General features: G+C 42.7%; 1 protein-coding gene across 2 annotated transcripts in view; it reads left to right on the top strand.

The window, feature by feature from the left end:
- KNTC1 (kinetochore associated 1) overlaps positions 1–24,924 on the top strand; it is a 185,212-nt gene that overhangs the window by 109,231 nt on the left and 51,057 nt on the right. For both annotated transcript variants that reach the window (XM_085852909.1, XM_085852910.1), the window contains exons 41-49: positions 1,445–1,573; positions 6,821–6,937; positions 7,371–7,480; positions 7,580–7,793; positions 12,889–12,978; positions 15,903–16,065; positions 16,375–16,433; positions 21,796–22,027; positions 24,129–24,199. In XM_085852909.1, the coding sequence (XP_085709035.1) occupies positions 1,445–1,573; positions 6,821–6,937; positions 7,371–7,480; positions 7,580–7,793; positions 12,889–12,978; positions 15,903–16,065; positions 16,375–16,433; positions 21,796–22,027; positions 24,129–24,199 (1,185 nt within the window). The remainder of the gene's footprint in view (positions 1–1,444; positions 1,574–6,820; positions 6,938–7,370; positions 7,481–7,579; positions 7,794–12,888; positions 12,979–15,902; positions 16,066–16,374; positions 16,434–21,795; positions 22,028–24,128; positions 24,200–24,924) is intronic.

Genomic DNA, 24,924 nt, shown 5'->3' with positions numbered 1-24,924 from the left:
GCTGGATCTGTATCCAGTTGTTAACCAAATCTAATCGGCTTGTTATTATCATCTACCTAACTAATCCGTCCAAACTCCAAAAGTTTTGTCATAATCTCTCCACAACTATTTTTAAATATCATGCTACGAGTATCTATTGTTTTGGCCCCACCTCTCAATGGTGAAGAATCACTTTAGAAATTCAAAAAAAATTATTGTGTCCAGATCTGGATGTTCACCAAAATGGAATCTATTCATCCTTGTCACACACCCAACCTGTCCACAAAGTTTTGTTTTAATCTGTCCATAACTCTTGAGATATCCTGCTTACAGACTGACAGACAGACAAACAGGGGTAAAAACATAACTTCCGTCCATCTTTTGTGGCGGTAATAATGAAAAATTTGATCCTTTGCTGCGCGGCTATTAATTAATCACAAAACATTAGTAATAAGACAAAATGGACATGGAAGGAAAAATCTGAGTGGTCTCAACTGGACTCTCATTCTTCTGGCACCAGTTGAATTTTGAATGCTCTTGGAGCACAAATTTCTCCAAGACCAAATTTTAGAGAACAGGAGAAATGTACATCCACCATTGGTGGTGTAAATGTACAGAGAATAGGTTATTCTTTGGCAAAACTTGTCAAAATAAAGTCTAGTTTCCTGGAGTCAAATTGAACGGTGTGCTGGTCTTTCTCGCGCAAACAGTTGCCAACAGTTTAACCAGAATGGAGACTGGGAGGGCAAGGAGTGTTGGATTTGTTGTAGTCTTATTTTTTTAGTCGATGGAGTTCACTACCCTGCCGTATAACGTCCCGACAACCACTGCCATGTTCTTGCTCTCAGCTTTGATCTCCAGGAGTGATATTGCCCCTATCGCTGCAACTATGAGTGTACTGCAATGATCCATTGATGCTCCTTTATTCCCTATTGCTCTGCCTTTAGTTCCTTTCCCAAATAAATAAAACAAAATTCCAACCAATGGTGGATATGGGGCCTCCAAGTGGGGTCGGGACTTTATAACCCCCCCTCATTCAGTGATTCCGGCTTGTCGTAAAAGCCTGAAATTAAATTCAAGAAATCCAGCCTAGAGACCAGTCCATCCACAAATTATGCCCACTGAATCCAATACTTCACCCTCAAATGGTTGATCAGATAAAGCACAAGTAAATTTGATAAGAAAACTATGACAAACTGGAACATCTGTTTCAACACAAAGAGATCCCAACAAAGCCGTATTTGTACGAATATAAACCTAAATTTAAACTCAAGACTATAACAAGCAATAATGCCACATCCCCGAGTTTCTACCAATATTTGCTTTACACTCAGAAATGAAACTTTTTGCATTTCGGATGCTCCGTTGTTCTCGAATCTATTTTGCAAATGAATGGTAGATACAGTGCCCAAGGCAATTATAATGTCTGAATGTTTGTCTAATGCACTGCTTTGGCACAATACAGGTGCTGAATTCTCGGGTGGTGGATATAAACTTGGCTCTTAGTTACTGCTTGCTGTTGCCTACCCCACTGGCATTTGAGAAACTTTGGCTGCTGGTAAACAGTGCTCAACACAACTACAGGAAAATCTTGGTGAGGTTCACAGCTTTTGTCTCTTCTTTCCCTCTTTGCTGACTTTCTAACCACATTCTTCCCAAGATGCGAAGAAATTTAGAATAGCTTTGGGAATTTTTGATTTGTACCAAAAAAAATACTTTGTCACTGACTTTTAAAATTACTAGGAAACTTCGAATGCCTCAGCGTTTTCAAACCATGATGGGTTCAAACTATCCATTTGAGTTTGGAGTGCATGCATTTCCCTGGCGATGGGCAGGAATGTGAAGGTTGTTTGATGAAAGTTGTCACCATCTGGATTTTGCTTCAGCATGATTACAGGGTTTATCGAGCAAGTTATAAACTATAAAGATGAGAAGTATCATGTATTGGATAGGAACTAAATCCTTTACCTGTATGGTGAGAGAAATAAGGTTATGAAATGTCTACCTTTGCCAAAAGAGTTTTCGTGCGTCATTTCGTGTAAAACATGCACTTAGCTTTTTAAATGTACTCAACCGGTTTAAAGTTTTAGAACACCCCCATTTTTCCAGTTTTTACTGAAATTTAAGGAGTTTAATGTTTCAATGTACTCTGAAATTAAAGCCGAGAACAAATAAACAATTGCAGATAAAAAAAGAAATCATGGCATCGTTTTGTTGAACAAAATTTAATCTAAATTTTTAACTCATCAAAGTAGCCACCTTTTGCAGATATAACAGCCGAACATACTCGTGGTATTCTTTCTACTATGGGAATCAAATATTGTTCGGAAAGTTCTTCCCAACACTTGCAGAAGTTCCCACAAATGTGTTGCACTTGTAGTTTGCTTTGCTTTCACCCTTCTGTCCAGTTCAACCCAAACCAGCTCGATGGGGTTTAAGTCTGGAGACTGTGCTGGCCATTCCATGATTTGAAGCCTACCGTCTTGTTCTTTTCTTCTCAGGTAGTTTTGACATAGCCTGGAGGTATGTGTTGGGTTGTTGTCTTGCTGTGGGATGAACCCCTGGCCAACTAGGCATAGACCAGAGGGAATTGCATGGCGCTGCAAAATGCTGTGGTAGCCCTTTTGGTTCAGGGTGCCAGTCACTCTGTGCAAGTCGCCGACTCTGGATCCAGCAAAAGAGCCCCAGATCATCATGCTTCCTCCTCCATGTTTGACAATTGGTGTCACACACTGAGGAACCATCCTTTTGCCTACTGGACGGCGTACAAAAACCCTCCGTGATGAACCGAAGATTTCAAATTTTGATTCATCGGTCTTTTAGGTAGTTTCACCATAAGGGCTTGATGGTGCACTGTGTATACCCAGAAACCTGAGGGAGAGAAAGCATACGAACGGCAGAGGGTACAAAACCAGAAAGGAGGCAATAGAAGGCAGAGAGACCACCGACCTGTCTGTGATGGCGAAATGCGAGACCCATAGACTCAACTGCTTCCTCATGGAAGATTCCAATAATCTTGAAGGCCTTGGTTTTTCATGGTGTCAAACTGAGCAAGATGTGAGGCAGGGGAGCTATCCCAGAGGGAGAGAAGGACTCCATCAAGCTGCAGATAAATGCCTTGCAGGTGGATAGTCGTTCAGGTGTTCCAAGGAAGGACTTTTGTACAATGGAGGATGCCCAGTCGGTAGCTGGCTTTGGAAGCCAACTTTGAAATGTGGTTTGCCCAAGAAAGATCACAGCTGATAGTAAGACCCAGGAGTTTGAATGACTGAACATTCTCAAGAGGATTGTTAAGAATGTAGATGAGGGTGGCGAAGGGTTTGCCAGACTGTCCTTTTGGAGATAGATGGTGAGATTTTTTTTATGGTTGAAAAACGTATTCCAAGTGTTTGACCAGTTTGTGATTTGTTTTTCAAGGTCTAAAGGATGAGGGATGTCACGGTTGAGGGTGGAGTCATCAGAAAATAGATAAAGAGGATTTTCCAGAGAGTCAGAAAGATCGTTGAGGAAGATCAGGAAAAGGACTGGATCCAGAACACTGCCTTGGGGCAGGCACTCAAGCCTTGACAGGGAGAGGAGACAAAAAGACTCTATTGAGTGCTACACGTTGTGATGAGAGTGGGGGAAGTCAGTCAGCCAAGAATGGAGTTGGCCTTGGATGCCAGAGGCGGAGAGTTTTTGAGAGCAAGGCAAGATGCCAGACTGTATCAAACGCTCGAGATCTGTCTGGAGAGACAGTCCTGATCTCATGTCTGATACTGAGGGCCTCCATCCATTGTTTGGTGAGTAGAAGCAGCATGTCCAATGCAGAGTTACCTGGTCTGAAACCAAGCTTGAGCTTTATCTTGATCTTAACTTCAAGCTTGATCAAAATCGCCAACACTCATTATAACGACATAGCATGCCTCGCTTCATAGCCGGCCACACTAATTTCATGACCGGCAGTGCGAGTGAAACCCTGTATTATCTCTTACATGTACGCATTGCTTCATGCATAGTGTTCAACGAGTGCGCACACGCTCTTGATCTTTGACATCACAGAAGACATTGGTTTTGAAATTTTGACTTGTTGAAGTGAAATGGTCCAATAAAAAAAATCTCACCTATAAATGCAAAAAATTGATGGTATCAAACCTTGTTTTGACTTATAATAGTCTGACTTCATGCTTGCTTTAAATATTTTATTTATTTATTTATTTTTGACTTCGTCTGATTCCTCTTTGTTTCAAAAATAAAATGTTGAAGAGTACGAAGTTGGGGGTTCTTTGAAGTGCAGACTTGTAATGCAGGTGCTGAATTACCTTGCACTGTGAAAATGTTGATAATTTTGGTTGGCCCCGAAGGGCACTTCACAAATGTGATGGTCAAACTTCCAGTTTCACGCAATAAAATTTAACACCTAAGCATTTTATTTATTTGTTTGTTTTTTTTAGTTTGTTGGATTCATAAGGAAAGATTACTGGTAATGTGGCACTCTGCACGTTTGGTTTCAATGTTGAGTCATTTGGTATTCATCCCGAGTTTGAATACGAAGGCAAGGTTGTCTGACTGGTTTCGTCATGAGTTCCACATTGAATGGCAAATCTAAGGTTTCTTAGTTTTCTTAAACTTTGTGGTCTATTGGTGATGAAAATTCGTGATTCCTAATTTTTCACCGTGGGAGCAAAAACGTCCAGGATTTTGTTCAAGAGATTAAATTTTCCTTTATCTTAATTATGATCTTCAAAAGAAGCAAATAAAAAAAACTGAAATATACAGTTAAGCCCAAAATTATTCATACCCTATGAAAAATCTGAGAGTTTTGCATTTATCTCATACCTACAAGCTGGAGTGGTGGAACTTTCATTTCACCCAAGGACATTTAGTTGGCATGTACAAATCCACATATATTTTGGCTCAACATTATGAGCATAACAATAGAAATGTTAAGATTTCTGTTTTTATGCCTGTCCAAAATTATTCATACCCCATACCAAGTCTCAGAATTGAGGCCAATGTTTGTGATAATGCACATGCTTTTGATGTTCCTAAGATTCTTTATAATGTTATGCAATTATTCCAAGATGTGTGCATACAATCTGAATGCATTACAAATGCGGTCTATTGAATGTACAGTGAGAAATGTTATAGAACAGGGGTTCCCATGGGAACCCAGGGTCGTGACCGAAACTTGAAACCCCCCCCTCTCAGAATCTCAGTTTTTGAGGGGGGGTTTCATGTCAAAAGCATTTTTTTCTGACAATTTTTATCATAGGTACGCTAGATACCAGTATCATTTGGGTTGCGAGGCAAATGTGATTTCAAATTTTGGGTCATGGACAAAAACGTTTGGGAACCACTGTTATAGAACAACACTGCTTTTTTTACTATAAATTAAGGGGAGCTGATGCAATCATTCTCAGGTCATTGTCAGCATGGCAAAGAAGAAAGAAGTCAGTGAGGACCTTCGGTTGTACATTGTGAATGCTCACAAGGAGGGGAAAGGCTACAAAGCTATTTCGAAGCAGTTCCGAGTGCCAGTTGCCACCATACAAAGCATAATTAGGAAGTACAAGGAGTTCCGCATTGTTAAAAACATTGAAGGACGTGGTCGGAAGTCAAAGGTGTCGCCTCGTCTGGCAAGAAAAGTATGGCGAGAGGCCAATAACAATCCACTGATCACTATTAAGGCTCTCCTGAACAACCTTGGTGAGTCTGGGACCAAGATATCAAGGCAGACACTCCAGCGGACATTGCACAAGGGGGGTCTCCATGGACGCCGACCAAGAAAGACTCCACTCCTCCATCCCAGGCACAGAAAGGCTCGTCCAGCCTTTGCAAAAGCTCACCTGGATAAATGTCCAAGCTTTTGGTCCTCAGTTCTGTGGCCGGATGAGACGAAAATGGAGCTTTTCGGGCACAGAGATGTTGCTTTCGTTTGGCGAAAGAAAGGTGAAGCATACAACCCTAAGAACACAGTCCCGACCGACAAGCATGAAGGCGGGAGCATAATGCTTTGGGGATGTTTCTCACCCAGTGGGCCCGGCAATCTCGTCAAAGTGGATGGCATCATGAAAAAGGAGCAGTACATCAAGATCCTTGAGGAAAACGTCAAACAGTCTGTAGAGAAACTTCACCTTGGGGAGCATTGGACGTATCAGCAGGACAACGATCCAAAACACACTGCCAAGTCAGTCAAAAAATGGTTCCGGGATAATGATGTGGACGTTCTTGAGTGGGCAAGCCAAAGTCCGGACCTCAACCCAATCGAGAATCTGTGGAGGGAGCTCAAGACCGGAGTGATGGCAAGGAAGCCTTCCAACCTCAAAGACCTGGAGACCTTCGCGAAGCAGGAGTGGGCCAAAATCCCTATCGAGACGTGCAAAAACCTTGTGAGCAAGTATAAAAACCGTTTGGAGGCTGTCATCACAAACAGAGGCTTTTCCATTGATGACTGAATGTGACTTTGAACTGATCTAAGCAAGGGTATGAATAATTCTGGACATGACTTTTTTTTGTAAATCTATCATTAAAATACCCCTTTAGTAACTTTAGCCAGAAGAAACTCATTCCTCAAATAACATAATTCAAAATACTCCAAATTTGGTAAGGGTATGAATAATTTTGGTCTTAACTGTATCTTCAGCAGAGTGTGTTTGAAATTATGTGTAAATGCAAGAGAGGAAGAATACTCAATGGGAAATTGACTCTTTCAGACAGGAAGTGTATTTCCTTCAGTTTGGACTTTTAGCCAGCATTGCTCGAGTCTATCAATGCCTCATTAATTTTGTTCATTCATTTTGTTTTTCCGCTCCCTCCATCCCTCCCCCATCAAATTCTTCACTCTTCACTTACCTTACAGTTTATCGCCGAGGTAGGGAGAAACCTTGCACAGCTGCACCAGCAAGTCGAGCAGCGTGAAAGATTCCTGGAACTGTCCACAGATGCCAATTGGGGATTGAAAGCTTCAAAATTAGGGGCAAGTCTGTCTTTACTTGCTCTACTGCATCCATCGGCTCCAATGATGTCACAAAATTAGACTTTTGTTTGTCTTCAGCAGTTTACAATTAGAATGTGTTCGTAGGCCACAAAAAATGTTTACCTTTCACATTCTACTCAATTTGATCATGCCACATTGCCTTCAATGCCAACACAAGCAGCACTTGAATCGGTACGTTTTTAAACGTACCTTGTCTTGTACGTATGTTTTTAAACGTACAAATAATTTCATCCTTGTCACATGCCCAATCTGTCCACAACTTTTTGAGATGTCCTACTCACAGACAGACAGACAGACAGGGGTGAAAACATAACCTCCGTCCAGCTTCGGTGGCGGAGGTAATAAAGAAGCAAATTTAAGTTTTATTTCAATGTTCATTACTTGTCTCCTCGTATTCCCATTTGTGTTGTAGGTCTCTTTCCACTCAGTATTTCGGGCAGTTCCTGCCGCCAAAGCGGCACTCATCCCAGCCATGGTGACCTGTCGTGGTTTAGATTCCACCATGCTCATACAATTTTGCAGGTTTGAGAGTTTGGTATTCGTTTTTCCTTTGCTTTTTATTTGCCGTGATTGAATTATTATCATTCAGATATTTGATGATGACATGGGTCCACCTTGCAGAACCTTTGATGTTGACTGCAATTCTGCCCTGAAAGATTACATTGAAACGCTTCTGCTGAGGCAAGGGCAGGACATGGTTCTTTCTGACTCATCAACGGAACCCTTGATTACTCAAGAGGAACGTGCTCGGAATGTGAAAGACGCATTTGTAGTCATTTCACAGCTTGAAAATAAGCACGATTTGGTATTCTCTTTGATGGGCCAGCTTCACAAGGTAGTACCGTATGAAAGCTACTCCTTCCTCCACTATCTCATTCTCTTGTATTTTGCTACATCTTTTGTGCTTTGTATGGTGGACTCCCACCAATTGAAACTCAACAACTCAAATTGGGGGCTGTGTGTTCCACTTTCACCAATTCTCGCATTGCTAACTTGAATAGGCCACAACAGTGTGCGTGTGTGTGATTATTTATGTGGAAAAGTAAATGTGTGTGCATGCATATCCACATTAAATTCTCCAATGTTTAATTGAACAGTGAATGACAACATTTCGGTCAGCAATGTCAATACAATGTGCCTCTGCTGACCTTTCTCAAGACTGAAGAAAATAATCTAAAATCCCCTTTTCCAACCCAAATGAGGGGGTGGGCCAAGCTGAATACACCAATCAAATCCGTGTCCCAGAAATTCAAACTCGTGAATTGGAACCATTGGCACATGAAATCAAACAGCCTGGCAGCACGTGTGTTTATGTATGAGTGCCCCAAACATAACTGGCAAATCCACAACCTCCTCTGTGAGATGTGACTGTTTCCTCTGCATGCAATGCTTCCAAAATCTGTCATGCCTTGATTTGGAGTCGCATCCAAAATGCTGATACTATCCCATAGGAGAACTTGGCCAGCCTTCAGCCCATATTTGGCAATTGCATACCTCCAAGGATAGTTACAGTACATTTGAAGGCCTTACGATGTTCAGTGCTTCGTTGGCCCAAGGTTCTTCCTGTCTGTCCAACATGTTCTGCCCTACAACCACAGGGAACCGTATATCCCAACCCTGCCCAGTCATTCCTTGGCAGCCTGTCCTTGATCTTCATCAGTGCCTCCCTCATAGTAAATATGGGTTTGAAATTTACTCTCACACCTGCTGATTTCAACATTGTCTATCCTTTGTGACACATCTGGCAGAAAAGGCAGAACACAAAAACCTTTTGGTTGTTGTTGTGACCAACCATGTTTTTTGGGGCCGCCATTATTGCTTCCCTTTTTGGTAACAATCTGTCAATGTAGTCAGCCGTTGGCCTTCAGGACGCTTTGAAGATGTGAACCATGGGTTGACAAGAGTCGAAATCCAGATAACGGTCAATGTGAGTGGGCTTCCTGTAAACTGCAATGTTTAAATCTTTAGAACCCCTCATCATGAGGGTGTCTAGGAAAGAGAGGGACCCATCTTGTTCCTCTTTGTAGTTGACCCCGATTGAAGGAAAGGTTTTTCCAATTGCCTCATGGATGTTGTCAACCGTCTCGCTAGACCCGATGACAAATGTGTCCACGTAACCAAACCACACACTTGGCTGCGCTGTAAGGGATGGGATAGTACGTCCAGTGCAAATCCAGATTGAGTTCTTCAACCTTTCATTGAACAATGACTCAGCGTCTCAGTTCAATGCAGCAGTCCTCTGCTGACCTTTCTCAAGAGCGAATATAATGCAGTCAAAACTGCTTCAAGCAACCATCAAAGTCCTAAGGGAAACAGTGAAACTGGCCACTTAAAACAGGTTGCAAAAAATATACACAGCCAAAAAGGTACAATAAAATAATAATGTTTATTACAGTTGATGTACTTTTAGTGCAAAAAGTGCAATCATAGAGAGCAGTCATTGGTGTCTGTAAGCACTGGTGTTCTTGACGTGAAATGGGTTTCTCGGAGTATCCCGAAAAAAGAGTCCCATTTCATCCATGTTAAAAATGTCCCATGTGGAATGCTTTTACAAATGTCCACTAACTTTGACTTCCAATCGTCAACGGTAGCACTGTTCACATCACCCCGCTTTCTGATAATCTTCCCGAATACCATGTTGTGTCGTCGATGGAAGCTCTCCAATCACCCATTTGAGGTCTCAGAAGGTTGAATTTCCCAAATCGGAAGCACACTTCAAGGGCTTCTCTTGCAGCAGCGGCCCAATAATGTCGAGACGTCTGTATCGGGCATCCTGTAAACTACTATCATAGCTGGTTTTCATCTTCGTTCCTAGTCATTCTTCATTGTCTCTTCCAATTGGCTGATACATTGTCGTAATCTTGCATAACTTTGACTTTCATCTTCAAAATGTTTTGGATCTGAGTCTTCCTGATGCCAAACTTGTCAGAGATTTTCCGATAACTTTCATCCGTTCTTCGAGTGTAAGGACTTTCCGGGGTTTTTACATTCATGGTTCGGGTGCCATTTTGTTCTGTCAAAGTAGGATATGAAAATTACCAGAGATCATGTTTTTAAAATGTCTCGTGTTTGGAGAATCCCCTCCCACGTGATTCCATCCCCCCGCCCCGTGATTCCTTCGTGCCTCACCATTCACATGTTTGTTCTTCAAGAATATGCAGTATGACATTAAGAAACAACATGAAAAGCTGTTGAAGTTTTTATGCAGAGTGATTCAAATAAGGCCATTTGTAAGCGGCAATTAAAAAAAAAAAAACGTCTCTCTCCCCTCCCCTTCCGCTTCCCCTCCTTCTCCCCTGCTGCTCTCGTACAGAGCAGGTGTTTCTAGTTCATACAGGGTGGGGCATTTATATCTGACACATTTGCAATCTTTCTAGCCGGAAGCAGTCTTGGCATAACTAATTATTGTTTTCTTTTTTCTTTGTTTTACAGTTAATACTTGAAAGTTTTTAATGATGGAGCACTTTAAATGCAATGAGCATTTTATTATTATTTTTTTATTATTTATAATTTTTTTTTTAAATGCAATGAGCATGCCAATTTCACAAACGAGGTCATCATGACAGATGCGGCACACTTTGATTTGGCAGATTTAACTCTACCAGATTTCTTCCTATGGGGATTTCTGAAGGGCAAAGTTTATAAGGAACATCCAACATCGATCGATGAATTGAAGGCAAACATCACTGCAACCATCCGCTCTTTTGGTCAAGAGACATTGCTTGCGGTAATGAACAATATGATGATCCGCTGTCGTGAATGCACGAATTTGAAAGGGGCCCATTTGTCTGATGTAATTTTTAAGAAATTAAGAATCACAAGTCTGGAGACGGCGATGGTTCACGAGCAATGTACACGGTTCGCCTTTTTAGGTCATCTCTATCGAGATGACCTAATAAAGCCTGATCAAATGTCCGTCCGTACGTCCGTACGTCCGTCAACAATTTTTCTTTCCGATCTTGATGAAACTTAGTATGGGTAGAGGTCGATGAGTGTTGCACAACGATATAACTTTTGTCCGGGTTCAAGGTCATTGTCAAGGTCACGAGGTCACGTAAGTTATAAAAATCTCCATTTTCAAAACCTATCTAGTCTGCCATTCTACAAGATATTCGGCAACTGTTTATTGATTATGATAGTAAAAAATATTATCTTGTATCTAACCGGACAGAATTTCCTTCCCGTTTGATCGTCACGTGATCTGGAAGATGGCCAAAAACGCCGATGCGATTCGCAAAGAAGGAAGGAAGGAGAAATGAAATATAAATATAAAACACATTTTTGGCCTTTTATATTTATACATTTTCCTCTGAAGGTGCAAAAGTTTCAAAACCCGAAATATAAACGTCGGCATTTATTTTCAAAATATAATTTCGTGCGTGCGCGCCAAAATGCCGAGTCATCTTTAACCAAACTGTGTAGTTCGAGCTGCGCAGTAGTCTTCGGTCATAACTGAACATTGAGAACTTGTGGTATTACAGAGATGACCGTCACCCCCACACGGGGGTAATTTTTTTTTATTTTTTGACCTTCGAGGGGACGCCACGGGCAAACTGGCGGGAATCGGGAAAAACGTAAATGATGAAAGTTGTAGTACTCGAAGAGCACTACTTGCATACCAACTTTCATTCGAAACAGTTGAAAACCCTCGGAGTTTGATGCCCAATTAATTGATTTTTTTGACATTTTCTGAGTTCTTGACCTTGGGACGAAAATGAAAAATCGTGGGGCTATGCAGGTGCCATTGGGCTAACCAAATACCGAAACCCCTGCCAGATTCGACAAACCCCCTTGGAGAAGATGCAACTTGAAACCGGCTACCCCCTAAAAACACATGTTTTTTTGGGCGTGGCTCCACCCATAATGGGCGCAGCACGCCCATTCTCCGGAAAACACAACTAGATCATGATACAAACCTCGCACCCTAATTTTATCAAGATCGGATCAAAACCCACGGAGCTATGCTCGGGACAGACAGACAGACAGACAGACAGACAGACAGACAGACAGACAGACAGACAGACAGACAGACAGACAGACAGACAGACAGACACACACCCATAACGAATATAGTGGTCACTTACTGACTCGTGAAGCAAAAATTGATTTTAAAAAGTTGAAGCTTGTGCCTATGTTGTGTATAAATTTGATTTTATTTGGTTTAGAAACAAAAAAGTTATAAGGATAATAAAACTGTCAGATATAAATGCCCCACCCTGTATAATCCTGCAAAATCCCAATCCAACAATTTCATCAGCAATGTACATACTTCAACATGCGTAACCTTGCACTTTCTTTATCTTGGCGTGAAAATTAGTTTATAAATCAAGAGTACCCACGATGTAAATTACTGACTTGATCGTGTGTCGCGGAAGTGTAAAAGGGAGGTATTCTGGGCCAATTTGTTTGCTCGCTTTTCGTGGTGAATGTGGCCAAGATGCATGCTTTTCTAAACACAGAAACACAGGGTTTCAAAGTATGTTCCCAGGTGCACGATCATTATAACGTTCCTCGTCCAAAAATTACGAGCACGATCGTGGTCCTTAAATACGAGTCACTGAATTACAATTTCCGGAAAACCATGTCTTGAAGTCGCTTCATAAAAGGTAAACTGTTTTGTTTTGAAAAAATAAATCTATGTGGTCACTGGCCGCATGGAACAGATGTCCGTTTCATTCAGGTTATTTAACTTGGAAAATAGATCAGGGGCAACATATAACGGCCATTAAGGACAGGTGCCTGCTCAAAAGAGGTGGCTGTGTATATTCTTATTCTCAGTAACTTCAATAGTCCCTTCAACTTGTGTCTTTGTATTGACATTTTTGACAAGCTACCTAGACTATAATTATGAAAAGTTCCTTATTTTTTTTTTGTATTTTTATTTCTTCCTTTCTACTTCTCAACAGTTTTTTTTTTCTTGCATTTTGCAGCTGAGTGCTTATGATTACGAAAGCATCGAGCTGGTTCTGAAGGCCATTACAATAGCAGGTCCTGAAGTTACGGACTTTGATGTGGAGCAGGTAAGTGAAAGATACTGTTGAAGTCAAACACAAGTAAATTTGAAAAATGAAAACTATTCCATCTAATAGTCATCAAAATTCATTAGATCTGCAAGTGACGTCATACGTGCTTCAACCAATCGTTGACAAGGCATGAGGCTGCTTCCACAGAATTGATTAGAAAAGTCACAAGCTGCGGTTTTGGAACTGCTGTCTTCCGGAGTTTGTTTTCTTTCACGCAGCGATGTAAATGGCAAAATAACATTGATAATCAGTATATGCACAGTTAAACTCTGAGCCAAACCAGTACACAAAAATTAATACTACTTTCTCAAACAGTGAATATCCCACAGGCTCTGATGAGGCTTCACCATTGGAATTGTGATCAGATCAACCTAACAAGTACTAATGAATCACTATACAATTGCATGTCATTTTGCCTCTGGTGTACATTGGTGATGTTTCACCCAATCAATGCATGGGTTGTAATCATTCATTTTGTATCACAGAAAATCGGAATGTTTTGTCTGTGCAAGGTTTGGTGTTTTAACACGCACACCACAACACATTTTCTGACGGACAAAGGGGAAATTGTAAAGTTGTCAGAGCTCCTGTGCAGTTCACACTTTCGGCTAAATAAATGAGTCAAGATTGATTGAGTGCAATGTCAAGGAGGAACCTGTGTCTGGAGGTCGGTGTTTTATCTTTGTTTTTTTCACACATTCATCTAACTTGCGTTATCGCCTGAAGCCAAACCAATCAGTAGAGTAGAGCGGTGTAATGCACGAAAGGCAAACATACTTACATTAATGAAGTGGATATAACCAGGACATTTTGTAATGGCAGCTTTATTTTGCAGTTCTACTTCTTCCTTCATATGCAACTTGTGATTAGAAATCCTGGAAAAAAAATTAATGCTAAAAGTGAGCCAAGTGGGAAGAGTGTTTTACCTTTGTTTGCTGAGTACTGTACTCTATGCGGCGGATACATTGAGCACGTGATGAACTGCGCTGAGATACCAACATGTGTTAGCTTTCATCTGTACTATAAAAGGAGCCATGCGTTTGTGCATGCGAGTTCCACCCATTGGTTGGACAGTTAGCCTGACTCCACCTACAATTTCTAAACTATGGCCATCAATTTAGGAATCCTTTAGAACCTTCTAGAATTACCCTTCAGAACCCTTTAGAATTACCCTTTAGAACCTATTAGAACTTTCGCATTTCCCCTTCAGAACCCTGTCTCTCAAGCAGTGCTTTTACTGCGGAGGTTATGCAAGTTTGCTATTATTTCCGACTATTTTCTCTTAAAAGTGTGATGGGTGTCTTATCTGAAGTCGGTGATGGCATGATAGGGCAGAAAGCATTACACATTCTGCTGTTTTGACGTGGGGATACTCATTTGCTTTTATGAGTGGGAGGACTGTGAGAATAAAGATGGGACAGCTTTGGAGGGGAGTGGGGGGGGGGGGGTTGAGGACCTGTGGTTGGTGGCGGGGGAGGTGAGGACTTTTGGTGGAATGGGGGGGGGATCGATGGTTCGTAGTGGAAGGGTGAGAACATTGGTTTGGGGGTGGGGAGTGTTAGTTAAAAGTTAGATGTTGTGGTATTCGTAAGCGTTAGTAAATGCCTGTAAATGAACAATTAAAATTGGCGGTTACGTGTTATAAGTTTCGTTTAGCACGGATCGGTAAATTGTAATATGAACTGCTTGATGTAATGAGCTAATTTTGACTGTAGATGGCAGTATTGTATTGTAAACAGCCTGGTGAGATTCATGAAGCTGCTGGAACATTCTCAGACGAAACTTCCAGGAGGCACTAGAATCGCATTTTCTGGAAGGCACGAGATTGTTCTGAGTTACGATATAAACCCGTGCGAGTGAGGTGTAGAGAGACGGGTGACAAGTGACGAGCCGTGAATTTCGATCGTCCCCGTGCTCAATTTAACTCCGATGAGTGAATGAGGCGTTAATGTACAGAGCGTTTGTTGGCGCATGGAGCCGATTACAATCAGGTTGATTAAAACTCATTAAGATTGTGTATCGGGAAAGAATTCCTTTAAACTCTTGAATCATCCTGGACGGGCCAGTGTATGAGAGAGAACACCGCGACAATCAACCTTGGTTGTTGCGAGGTGAACACATTCAACAAAAGGTGAACACGTTCAATCGTTCAACAACCTTGGTGAACGAGGTGAACACGCGCGAGTTGAGCCGGCAGAACAGAGACACGAGGTGGAAACAACTCAACATGGAAATCGTATTTGGATATTGTCTTGCGTGTAATGGTGAACTTCCTTATTTGACTTTGTGTCTGTTTATTTGAAATACAAGTCTTCAAAAACGTTACGCTGTTAATGTGATCACTGTAACGTCACTCGAAGTCACAGACACCAACTGACAAAGATCCATTCGAGTGGTAGCTTACCTGTATGCTCATTCACAACCTTCGATTGCAGTCGTTAGAGAACGCACTGGGATCGGCACCACAAACAACATATGTACACCAAAGGGAAGGAAACCTCCATAGGTGCATGCGTCACCTCTGACAGGGAGCAAAGATGGGACAGAGTTGGGAGGAGGACACTGAAGTTGTTTTTATTGTTCGAATGCACAAACATTCAAAACCAACATGTAATTTTCACTTAAGCACTCTTGCTGAAGTGCCAACGGTTTTTGGTTTTTCGACTTTTCCAAAATTTTTGTCATAATGTTTTGCACCGGCATTTATTTATTTGCCATCCACTTTTTTGAAAAATAAGGTTTTTACAAATCTGGCTTATCTCGTAATAGGACTGTATCATTCATGGGACTATACCATGTGTAGAACCATGATCCCAACTCGGGCCACGAGCAAAACTTATTTTCTTGTCTCTGAAACTTATTTTCAAGTCGAAACTTACTGTTTTATCACTGCCTTTGATCGGTGCCTTTGTCACTCACAGGCCCTGGAGCTTCTGCAGCATCTCTACTCTTATAACCGTGTCTCAAAGGTCGAAGAACAAGAGTGGGTCTCTCAGTTTGGACCCCTCCCACCTGTTGCTGACAAACGTCTTCCCTTCCATCCCCTCTTCTTTAACACCAAGGAGTACTTCTGGAAGTTCATTGGTACACCTTTATTGATGTTTGCAACCTCTACATCATTCTCATAAACACCCCATCTCGCTACGACTGCATTTGTGCGTGAATGTGCACGTCTTCAGTGATTCATGTTCTTTCACATAACTGTTTGTGAATTGTATCAAAATACATGAAGGATGAGTGTTTATTGTAAAGATCAAATGTCTGTTTGAATTATTATTTAGTTATTTATGTTTTGCTTTCCTTTGCCATTCTGTGTCTTTCCTGAGTGATGTACCTGCAGTTGCAGTTACATTCCTCAATCATTTCGCTGAATGCTTGGTGTGTCATGTGTAGGGAAGGAACTTACGGTGGAAACGTTGCCAAAGCTTAAACTCATCACAAGTCTCATGAAGGTTGGAAAATGTGCATTTACTTTTGCATTTTATGAAAAGATGTATTGGTACCGAAATCTTAGTTCCACATACATTGGTGAAGGGATGGGGCATTCCTTAATGGAGAAAAGAAGTTTGATAAGAGCAAGGAGACTTTGAGAGTGTAAAGAGTAAAAAGAGAAGGGAAAGTACGATGACAAGAGGTAGGATTTTGATTGAGATCAGGAGAGACATTTAATGGAGCATATGGAGAGGGGGGGGGTGCCTGATGTGGTGTGGGGTGGCTTAAAGGTTTGCTATTTTTTGTATATGTGGTTTGTAGATGACCGCGATAGTCATACAGGTACGGAAATCCACGATACTTTAATCTCGACTCTTTAACTCTTTAACTTCTTTAACTCCAGCTACCATCCTTCGCCAGTCCCTCACCCTTTAGCTTCCAAACAGTAACTCCTCAGTCCTCACGATCCTGCCCTTTCTTACCTTTCAAACACCATAATTCCCATGGGAAACTTCCCTCACCTGAATCCACCCATTCGTTCCTCCATCTAAAAGCCCTCCCCTCATCCTTTTGCCTTCCAATCCCCACTTCACACCATCCCCTTCAAATTTCCCTGACCCCTCTGCTCATTCCACATCAGAAAGCACCACCACCACCACGTCACCAATTACCCTGCTCGCTCGGTTTCCTCAGTACAATGACCCAAATTACCCCATTAACCCATGACCTATAGGCTACAATGTACAAAGGATCCCTTGGCGTGTGCAAATCACGATGGAATTAAATAAATATCTTTTCTTCTTTTTTTTCTTTTTTTTCTTTCCTGCAAAACTCTCTCCAAAAACCTGATTATTGGCGCCACTATTGTCGTCATTGTGTGAGATAAACAACAGCTGCTGCCTGCTCATAGGGTGGAATTTTGAATATACCCATTATTCCGGTAGATGGAAAAAATTTAGTTGTGAAGAAAAAGTAATGGGTAGATACTGTATACCGAGCTGTGATACAACAATGAACAAATCGAAGAAAGGTGTGTTGCGGGCTGGGGGTCGTGTGAGAAGACCACCAGGGGAGAAGCTATCTCGGCTCCCACCAGACTCCTCAGAATTGTAGGCCGTCGCACACGGATAATTCCGTGACGCGGCGGGTCACGAACCGACTGAACGCCAATAACTCAACCGCGTGACCTAGTGTCCTCCCATCAATGGGTTGACCGGGTTACCTAATTAATCACGCGATTTAATTACCAGGGAACATGCCTTCAGTACGCCTTGTCCGAACCAGATCACTTTACCGGACCAGATGCAGCTGAGCGACACTGCCAAGGACGTACTGGTTAAAAGGAACGGATCATTGGGGATACAGTCCTGGCTAAGCTAGGATTCGGAGCATACAGGATCAATGAAAGAAAAGACGAAAACATTTCTAATAATTTATTTTTCAAGCAGGCGAGGAAAGTAATGTGGTACAGTGAATAGTTTTATTGGTGTGTGTATTGCAGGGATAGAAAGAAGCGTGATGTGCGACAATGTACATGCAACTTACAAAAGCAGACACAGAGCAGACTTAACCCGAAATAATAATAATAATCTTCTGTAATCTTAACTTACGAGGACAGGCACCAGGACAAACGCATGCACGCACACACACACAAAAAACCCGATGAAAAGGAGTTAATGAAGAGAAAAAGGAGGAGAGGAGATGAGGCTAACGGTCTCTGAATACCTTGCACGATTGCCCGATCGTGCTACCAATACGTTTTGGGGGGATGCTCTGCTGGGCGATACCTCCCTGACAGCTGGCGTGCCGTTTCTTGCTTCGTGACACTTCGTGCAGCTTGCGTCAGTCCAGAGAATGAGACGCGACCCGTCGGGCGTGAAGGGAGGGACTTGGGTCGAGAAGGCGGAGTTGAGAGCGAGTGGCGAAGTGGTAGACGGGATCAGATTGGTGGGTGGAGTCAGCGACATGTGGGCGGAGAAGTGGAGGCGGATTCGCAGGCGATGAGGACAGAAGGCGGAGTCGCAGGTGAATGGGAAAAGGTGGAGTCGAGATCCAGCGCGTGAGAGAGGGACAGAGGATGGCTTCGCGATCCACCTTTTATAAACCCTGCGATGCAGTGCGGGGGGGGGGGCACCCCGAAGCAATGCGTCGTCACCCGAATCGGGTGCTCTGGTTGGCCCCGGCCCCCACACGGCCTGGCGGCGATGGCCGGAAGCGGCTCCACTCCACTTCCGGCAAAATGACCCCAAGCTGTGGAATTGTCTTGCTCCGACCTCACGACATGATATGAATCGCCCCACACTGAACTCCGCGACATGAATTGCCCTGCACGAACTCCCAGGCCGTGCCCCGACGACCGGCCGAGGATGGCGTCTGCCCCGCATGCCCTCCCGGGCACCCCCGATTAGCACTGGTCAATGTGCCTGATGCGCCACGCGGCCCGAGCTGTACAGCATGCCCCTGCCTGATTGCGGCTTCGCCGGCCGGAGAGGCGAGATGTCCCCGTCCACAGGAAACACCAGCGGCCGCTAGCGAGGATCGAAAGTAAGATGTTATGGCAAACCCATGCACAGACAGTAAGACGTGTGCCATTCCTGCCCTGCTCTGTACGATAATAAAGTGTCGCGAGCAGCGCACGGGTCTGCCTTCGAGCACGTTCCGTACAGTGCGCGCGGATCCCTCATTAAGCACGTGGCCAGCCCGCGGGTCCGCCCGATTCTGCTATCGTGTGCGTGAGGCCAACCCCGATCTGTGTCAGAAATTCAGGGGAACGATCTGATATAATATTTCGATGGAGAAATGGAGAAAAAAGAAGATGCCGATATAATAAAATCCAGAAATGGGTTGAAAAGAACGCGCTGCTAATGTCTTGCACACTTGTGTTCCGTACAACGTGGTGTAGTGGTTGTTTTTCTATTATCGGCCTCTGACAATGTAGTTATTGGCACCAAGCTGCCAGCCACGCTCTCGCCGATATTGGGTCATTTGCTTCTGTGTTTTGATAAACAACATCCATGCAGCCTCTTTAAGAGATATTTGTTTGTATGCCTTTTCAATGCAACCAGCAATCTCATCCCAGATTATCGGAAGCTCGAGACGATCCTCTCGGGCTGCTGAGCATACTCGATGACTTGCCGCAAAAGTTAGGTTGAGGGATCACTTGAGGACGGGAGCTCTGTGCTGTGCCACGCAAAAGTTGGGTTGAGGGATCGCTTGAGGACGGGAGCTCTGTGCTATGCCGATCGGGTGTCCGAACGCAGTGGCTGCTGGCCTATGCGAGGACCCAATTTCGGATTTACCTCAGGAATAAGCAGAAGAGAAGAGTAGAAATGAAGTTAGTTGTGGAAGCAAACCTAGCTATGAGATCCCCACAACGCACGTCCCGTTGTCCCGCTAGACAAAAGGGAAGGGACTATCTAAATGTATATTAATGGAATAACTATCTTGGGACAACTATATGTTGGATGCCATTGCCTGGGAGGCATGCAGTTCCCAGAACCGCAACAGCTGCTTACATTCTTTAAACACAGTACATGGACTACATGATTTAAAAAAGCTTTGATGCACTGGCCAACCCAGAAACCCAACCTGTCCACCAAGTTTCGTCCGAATGCGTCTAAAACTTGAGATATCCTGCTCGCAGAAAAACAAACAGGGGTTAAAACATAACATCCGTCCACCTTCGATGACGCAGGTAATTTATACGATAAGAGACGGGTGTGTGTGCCGCCATTTTTCTCAAAGATGGCTGAACGGATCTTCGTCAAACTTTCAGAGGTTCATCAGTGAGTTCTGGGGAGTGTTTCTGGTGAAAAATATTTTGAAAATTTTAGAAAAAAAGGGGGTTGGATTTATTTTTGATTTTTTTTTTATTGCTCTATTGTACCTCAACCTTTGGAGATATGTTAAATGTAATAATTAAATTATCCTTGACCCCATTCCTTTTGTGGATGTAGTGAAGTGTTTTTGGCACACACAATAAAAAAAACCACAAAAAATAATTGATTTCTTCAAAATGCCAACAGCAGTAGAACAGCACCGGGAAAGGCTGGGTACCCTTGCTAGCTTGTAAGTGATGTCAATGCAGAGAAATAATGTTTTGTACAAGTTCCAATAACATATCGTACGGTAATTAAATAGTCGAGAGCTTTCCATGTTGGATTTAGCTCTGATGGCAAATTCTGCACATGCAGTGTTAATATGCACTAACATCTATACAGTAAAGGGATGGTGCCTGTCCTTTTCTGTCACTTTTCCTCTCTCTCTCTCTCTCTCTCTCTCTCTCTCTCTCTCTCTCTCTCGCTCTCTCGCTCTCTCGCTCTCTCGCTCTCTCTCTCTCTCTCTCTCTCTCTCTCTCTCTCTCTCTCTCTCTCTCTCTCTCTCTCTCTCTCTCTCTCTCTCTCTCTCTCTCTCGCTCTCTCGCTCTCTCGCTCTCTCGCTCTCTCGCTCTCTCGCTCTCTCGCTCTCTCGCTCTCTCGCTCTCTCGCTCTCTCGCTCTCTCGCTCTCTCGCTCTCTCGCTCTCTCGCTCTCTCGCTCTCTCGCTCTCTCGCTCTCTCGCTCTCTCGCTCTCTCGCTCTCTCGCTCTCTCGCTCTCTCGCTCTCTCGCTCTCTCGCTCTCTCGCTCTCTCGCTCTCTCGCTCTCTCGCTCTCTCGCTCTCTCGCTCTCTCGCTCTCTCGCTCTCTCGCTCTCTCGCTCTCTCGCTCTCTCGCTCTCTCGCTCTCATATTCTCTCTCTGTCTCTCTCTCTCTCATATTCTCTCTCTGTCTCTCTCTCTGTCTCTCTCTCTCTCTGTCTCTCTGTCTCTCTGTCTCTGTCTCTGTCTCTCTCTGTCTCTCTCTCTGTCTCTCTCTGTCTCTCTCTCTGTCTCTCTCTCTGTCTCTCTCTCTGTCTCTCTCTCTGTCTCTCTCTCTGTCTCTCTCTCTGTCTCTCTCTGTCTCTCTCTGTCTCTCTCTGTCTCTCTCTGTCTCTCTCTGTCTCTCTCTGTCTCTCTCTCTCTCTCTCTCTCTCTCTCTCTCTCTCTCTCTCTCTCTCTCTCTCTCTCTCTCTCTCTCTCTCTCTCTCTCTCTCCATCAAACTTTGTCGGTATAATTAACATTGTTTTGCATTTCTGCTTAAGACATCTAAATTTACTTCCAACTTTTATTTTATTTTATTTTTCTGTTTGGCCCAATCAAACATACAAGAAATGTTCAACTTTTCTACCAGAGGCCATGGTGCTTCAAGCCCAACTGGCACAGGATTGTCGTCCTCATCGTTTTTATGATCACTGCATGGCCCTGCCATCATATCCCATAATCCCATACCATCCTTTCACCCGTCCCTGATGGGTACATACATTAGTTGATCACACATGTAATCCATGTATCTCGTGCTCATGCAGATGTCCTTGAACAAGCTCTACATGTCGGCCGTCAAGCACGTTTTTCAGAATTCCTTGAAACTCAAGATGATCCAGCAGCCGACGGTGATGACATTGAGTAACTCTGGCTCTTTTCGGATCAAGAAGGATATTCTGGCCATCATCAAGCAGATCCAATCTTACATCATGAACATTGACCAGCACGAGTATGCAAATGCCGCTGCAAACTACGTAGTACAAAATCTTTCTCCTGGTAAGGCTGAAGCTCCACTTTGAGCCATAAATGACCTTTGAATGTAAAGATATTTTAAAATTTGGTTAAAAATAAAAAATAAGGCTTTCTTTTTTGCATCAACTCCACAAAGATTTGCTCTAAACTCTGCATTTCATTGAAAAACTGGGTTTGTGGAGAAAACAGTACAGTTTTGTCTCTGGTACGTTTGTCCATCAAGCATATGACTGGTAGAAATTCTTATCTTGTTAAACTAAATAAAATGTAGAAATGGTCATACTCCATACTCCATTCCAGCATTAGTTGGTGGACATTAAATATCCCACAGTGTCCTTTGCGAAGAGTGATCAAGCTATCGCCGGCACCCGAAACAAATTACAAATTCCTGCCCTAACCAGCACAGGGCACTGCATCAGTGACACAATCACACCTTTAGCCAATGATACTGCCCCACAGCCTTGTGCTGCATACAAATGAATGAACGAAAAAGACTAATATAATCTCTTGATGTGAATTCTTTATTCATTGTTAAAAAAAAAAAAACTTCACAGATGTCAGGTGGAAAGTCTACACCAGCAAGATGGTGAAGAACAGACCGTGGGCAAGGGATATTTATTTTGTATCTGATTGTGCTATCAGTCTCCAGAGGACAGGATTAAGAATAAAAGAAAAAAATTACGAATAATAGCATGGGAGACTTCCTGATGGAGCAGAAGGAAGAGCACAAAAGACCAGTCTCAGAGATGGTTTAATTGAGGAGATAATTAAAGGATGAGGAAGTAGTGGTACCCAAGCAGCTTTGACTTATGGAGGTGCCCAAGAGGAGTAGGTTGATGGATCAGTCAGTGGGATCTTGGGATGGGGGTTAAATGAGGAGGTGGGAACCAGAACTACCTGTTATTTCCTCAATAATTGTGTTGATTTTATAAATGAGTGTCTTACATTGTAAAATGGACGTTTGTACACCAGGATAATATTGTAAGATTGCCAATTTACATGTTGGACCATATATTTTGGAAATTTCAGAGAGTATTTTCTTGTTCTCATCCCTTGAAATGTCGAGGTGTTGAACTACTGAGGGATGAATTGTGCCCTTGTTGAGGCTTAAGGTCCTGGAGGCGAATGGCATCAACGGCTCACGGGGTAAATGGTGGGATGTGGGAGCCCCTGCCCACAGAGGACAACCATACTCCATTATACTTTCCACAAAGGGCTTTAATTTGCACCTACCTGAGAAGCATCAAATAACTAGAATGGCACTCGGTGGAGTGCATACCTCCACCAGGCTGAACAGTTTACGTTTTGCATCCCACTTGTAGGCCAGACCTGCATCCGGACCTTAACCAAAATCGAATCGGTTTTGTCTTGTCACCTACCTAACTCATCCATCAAGTTTAGTCAGAACTTGTACATAACTTTTTGAGATGTACTATATATCGTTTTAGGCCTTATATCTCAATGGTGAAGAATCACTGAAAAAATTCTCGTATCTGAAACCGGATCAGGATCTTCACAAAAATTGAATTGATTTGTCCTGGTCACCCACCCAACCTGTCCACCATGTTTTGTCTGAACCCGTCCATAACTTTTTGAGATATCCTGCTCACAGATGGACAGACAGACAAATAAACAGGGGTGGAAACATAAGGTCATTTGATGGTGATATCAAGGGCTTCATGATTCATGAAGGTTCTTGAGGTTAAACAGAACAAAATGGGAGTTTTCTTCCACTTAGATTTTTTGTTTTTCGACCGAAAATGCAATCTGTTCAGGCTGAAAGACATTCTAGTTTCACAAGTGAATGCATGCTTTTACTTGTCATCTATTTTGTCTAAAATTGCTGCTCAGCTTTTGATTTTTCCACCATGCAGTCCTTTAATACTCCAGACAATTGCTTTTCCACACTTGCCACTACGCTTGCACAATCTTTTGTTTTTAAAATACAAGTTTTGCTTCCAGCCTGAGTTGTTTCTGCCTTCCTTGACCTGAAATTGTAACGATGATTTAATATAGATGCTTTTATTTTGTTTGTTTTTTAGACAGTGAAATGACACCCTGTTAAATGTACATTTGTACTTTACATTAAAAACAGTTGTACTTTTTCTGTTTCACACTTTGCCAGGTCCAGTTAAGGTGCACGCGATGCGGCTGTGGGTCAGGTTGGCCCGGCAATGGATGCTTTCCTTGCCTCAGGTGTGGTGCACTGGTTTACTTGGAGGCATATTATCTTTTGCCGTATTGTAGACTGCTCCCTTCTGTCTTCCTTCTCTCCCTTTGTTGTGTTGTATTGGCAATTTTTTGGTAATCGGCATTTCGGTAATTGATGTGATTGCCGATTACCGATGATAGTACTGCATACAACCCAAAAACCTTGAGTAGCTTTCACCCTTGTTTAGGGTGAATTTCAATAAACAATGTAACAAAAAGTAACGTTGAATTATAGATGTTTCAAGGAAATGTGCACAAACATTATTTGTTGTAAACAGCTGGCAATCGCCGTGTGATGGGTAGAAAAAATTTGGCTGGGTAATTTGGAGAATGTGTTGATATGGCAATTAGCTCAGAAATCAGGTGTTAAATTTATCTTGCTTTGAAACTCACAAAGAGAAACAACATAACCTTTCTAAAGCACACCCGATTCATACAAAATAACCAATTGCTTTAGAAACAGCTGCCGAGTCTTAAGGAAAACGCTATCACTCGTACACTCCTGAGGTTAAAAGTTAAAACCTACTGTACCTCCTTCCTGACCGAGTACGTCTTGATATCATACGTTCCATCAAAGCATCAGTTATATTAATTTTTCACATTTCAAAGGCGGATCAACAGTATTTTGGGCCCCCAAACAAAAGGGGCACATTTCCCACAACCAGACAAGAATGAAACATTTTATTTCATATCCGTCAACAGCTTATCAA

Source organism: Eptatretus burgeri, chromosome 13 (genome assembly GCF_056783735.1).
Source record: "Eptatretus burgeri isolate ZD-2024b chromosome 13, Ebu_testis_v1, whole genome shotgun sequence".
In the NCBI taxonomy this organism is placed as follows: domain Eukaryota; kingdom Metazoa; phylum Chordata; class Myxini; order Myxiniformes; family Myxinidae; genus Eptatretus; species Eptatretus burgeri.
This window is presented reverse-complemented; position numbering and strand designations above follow the sequence as displayed.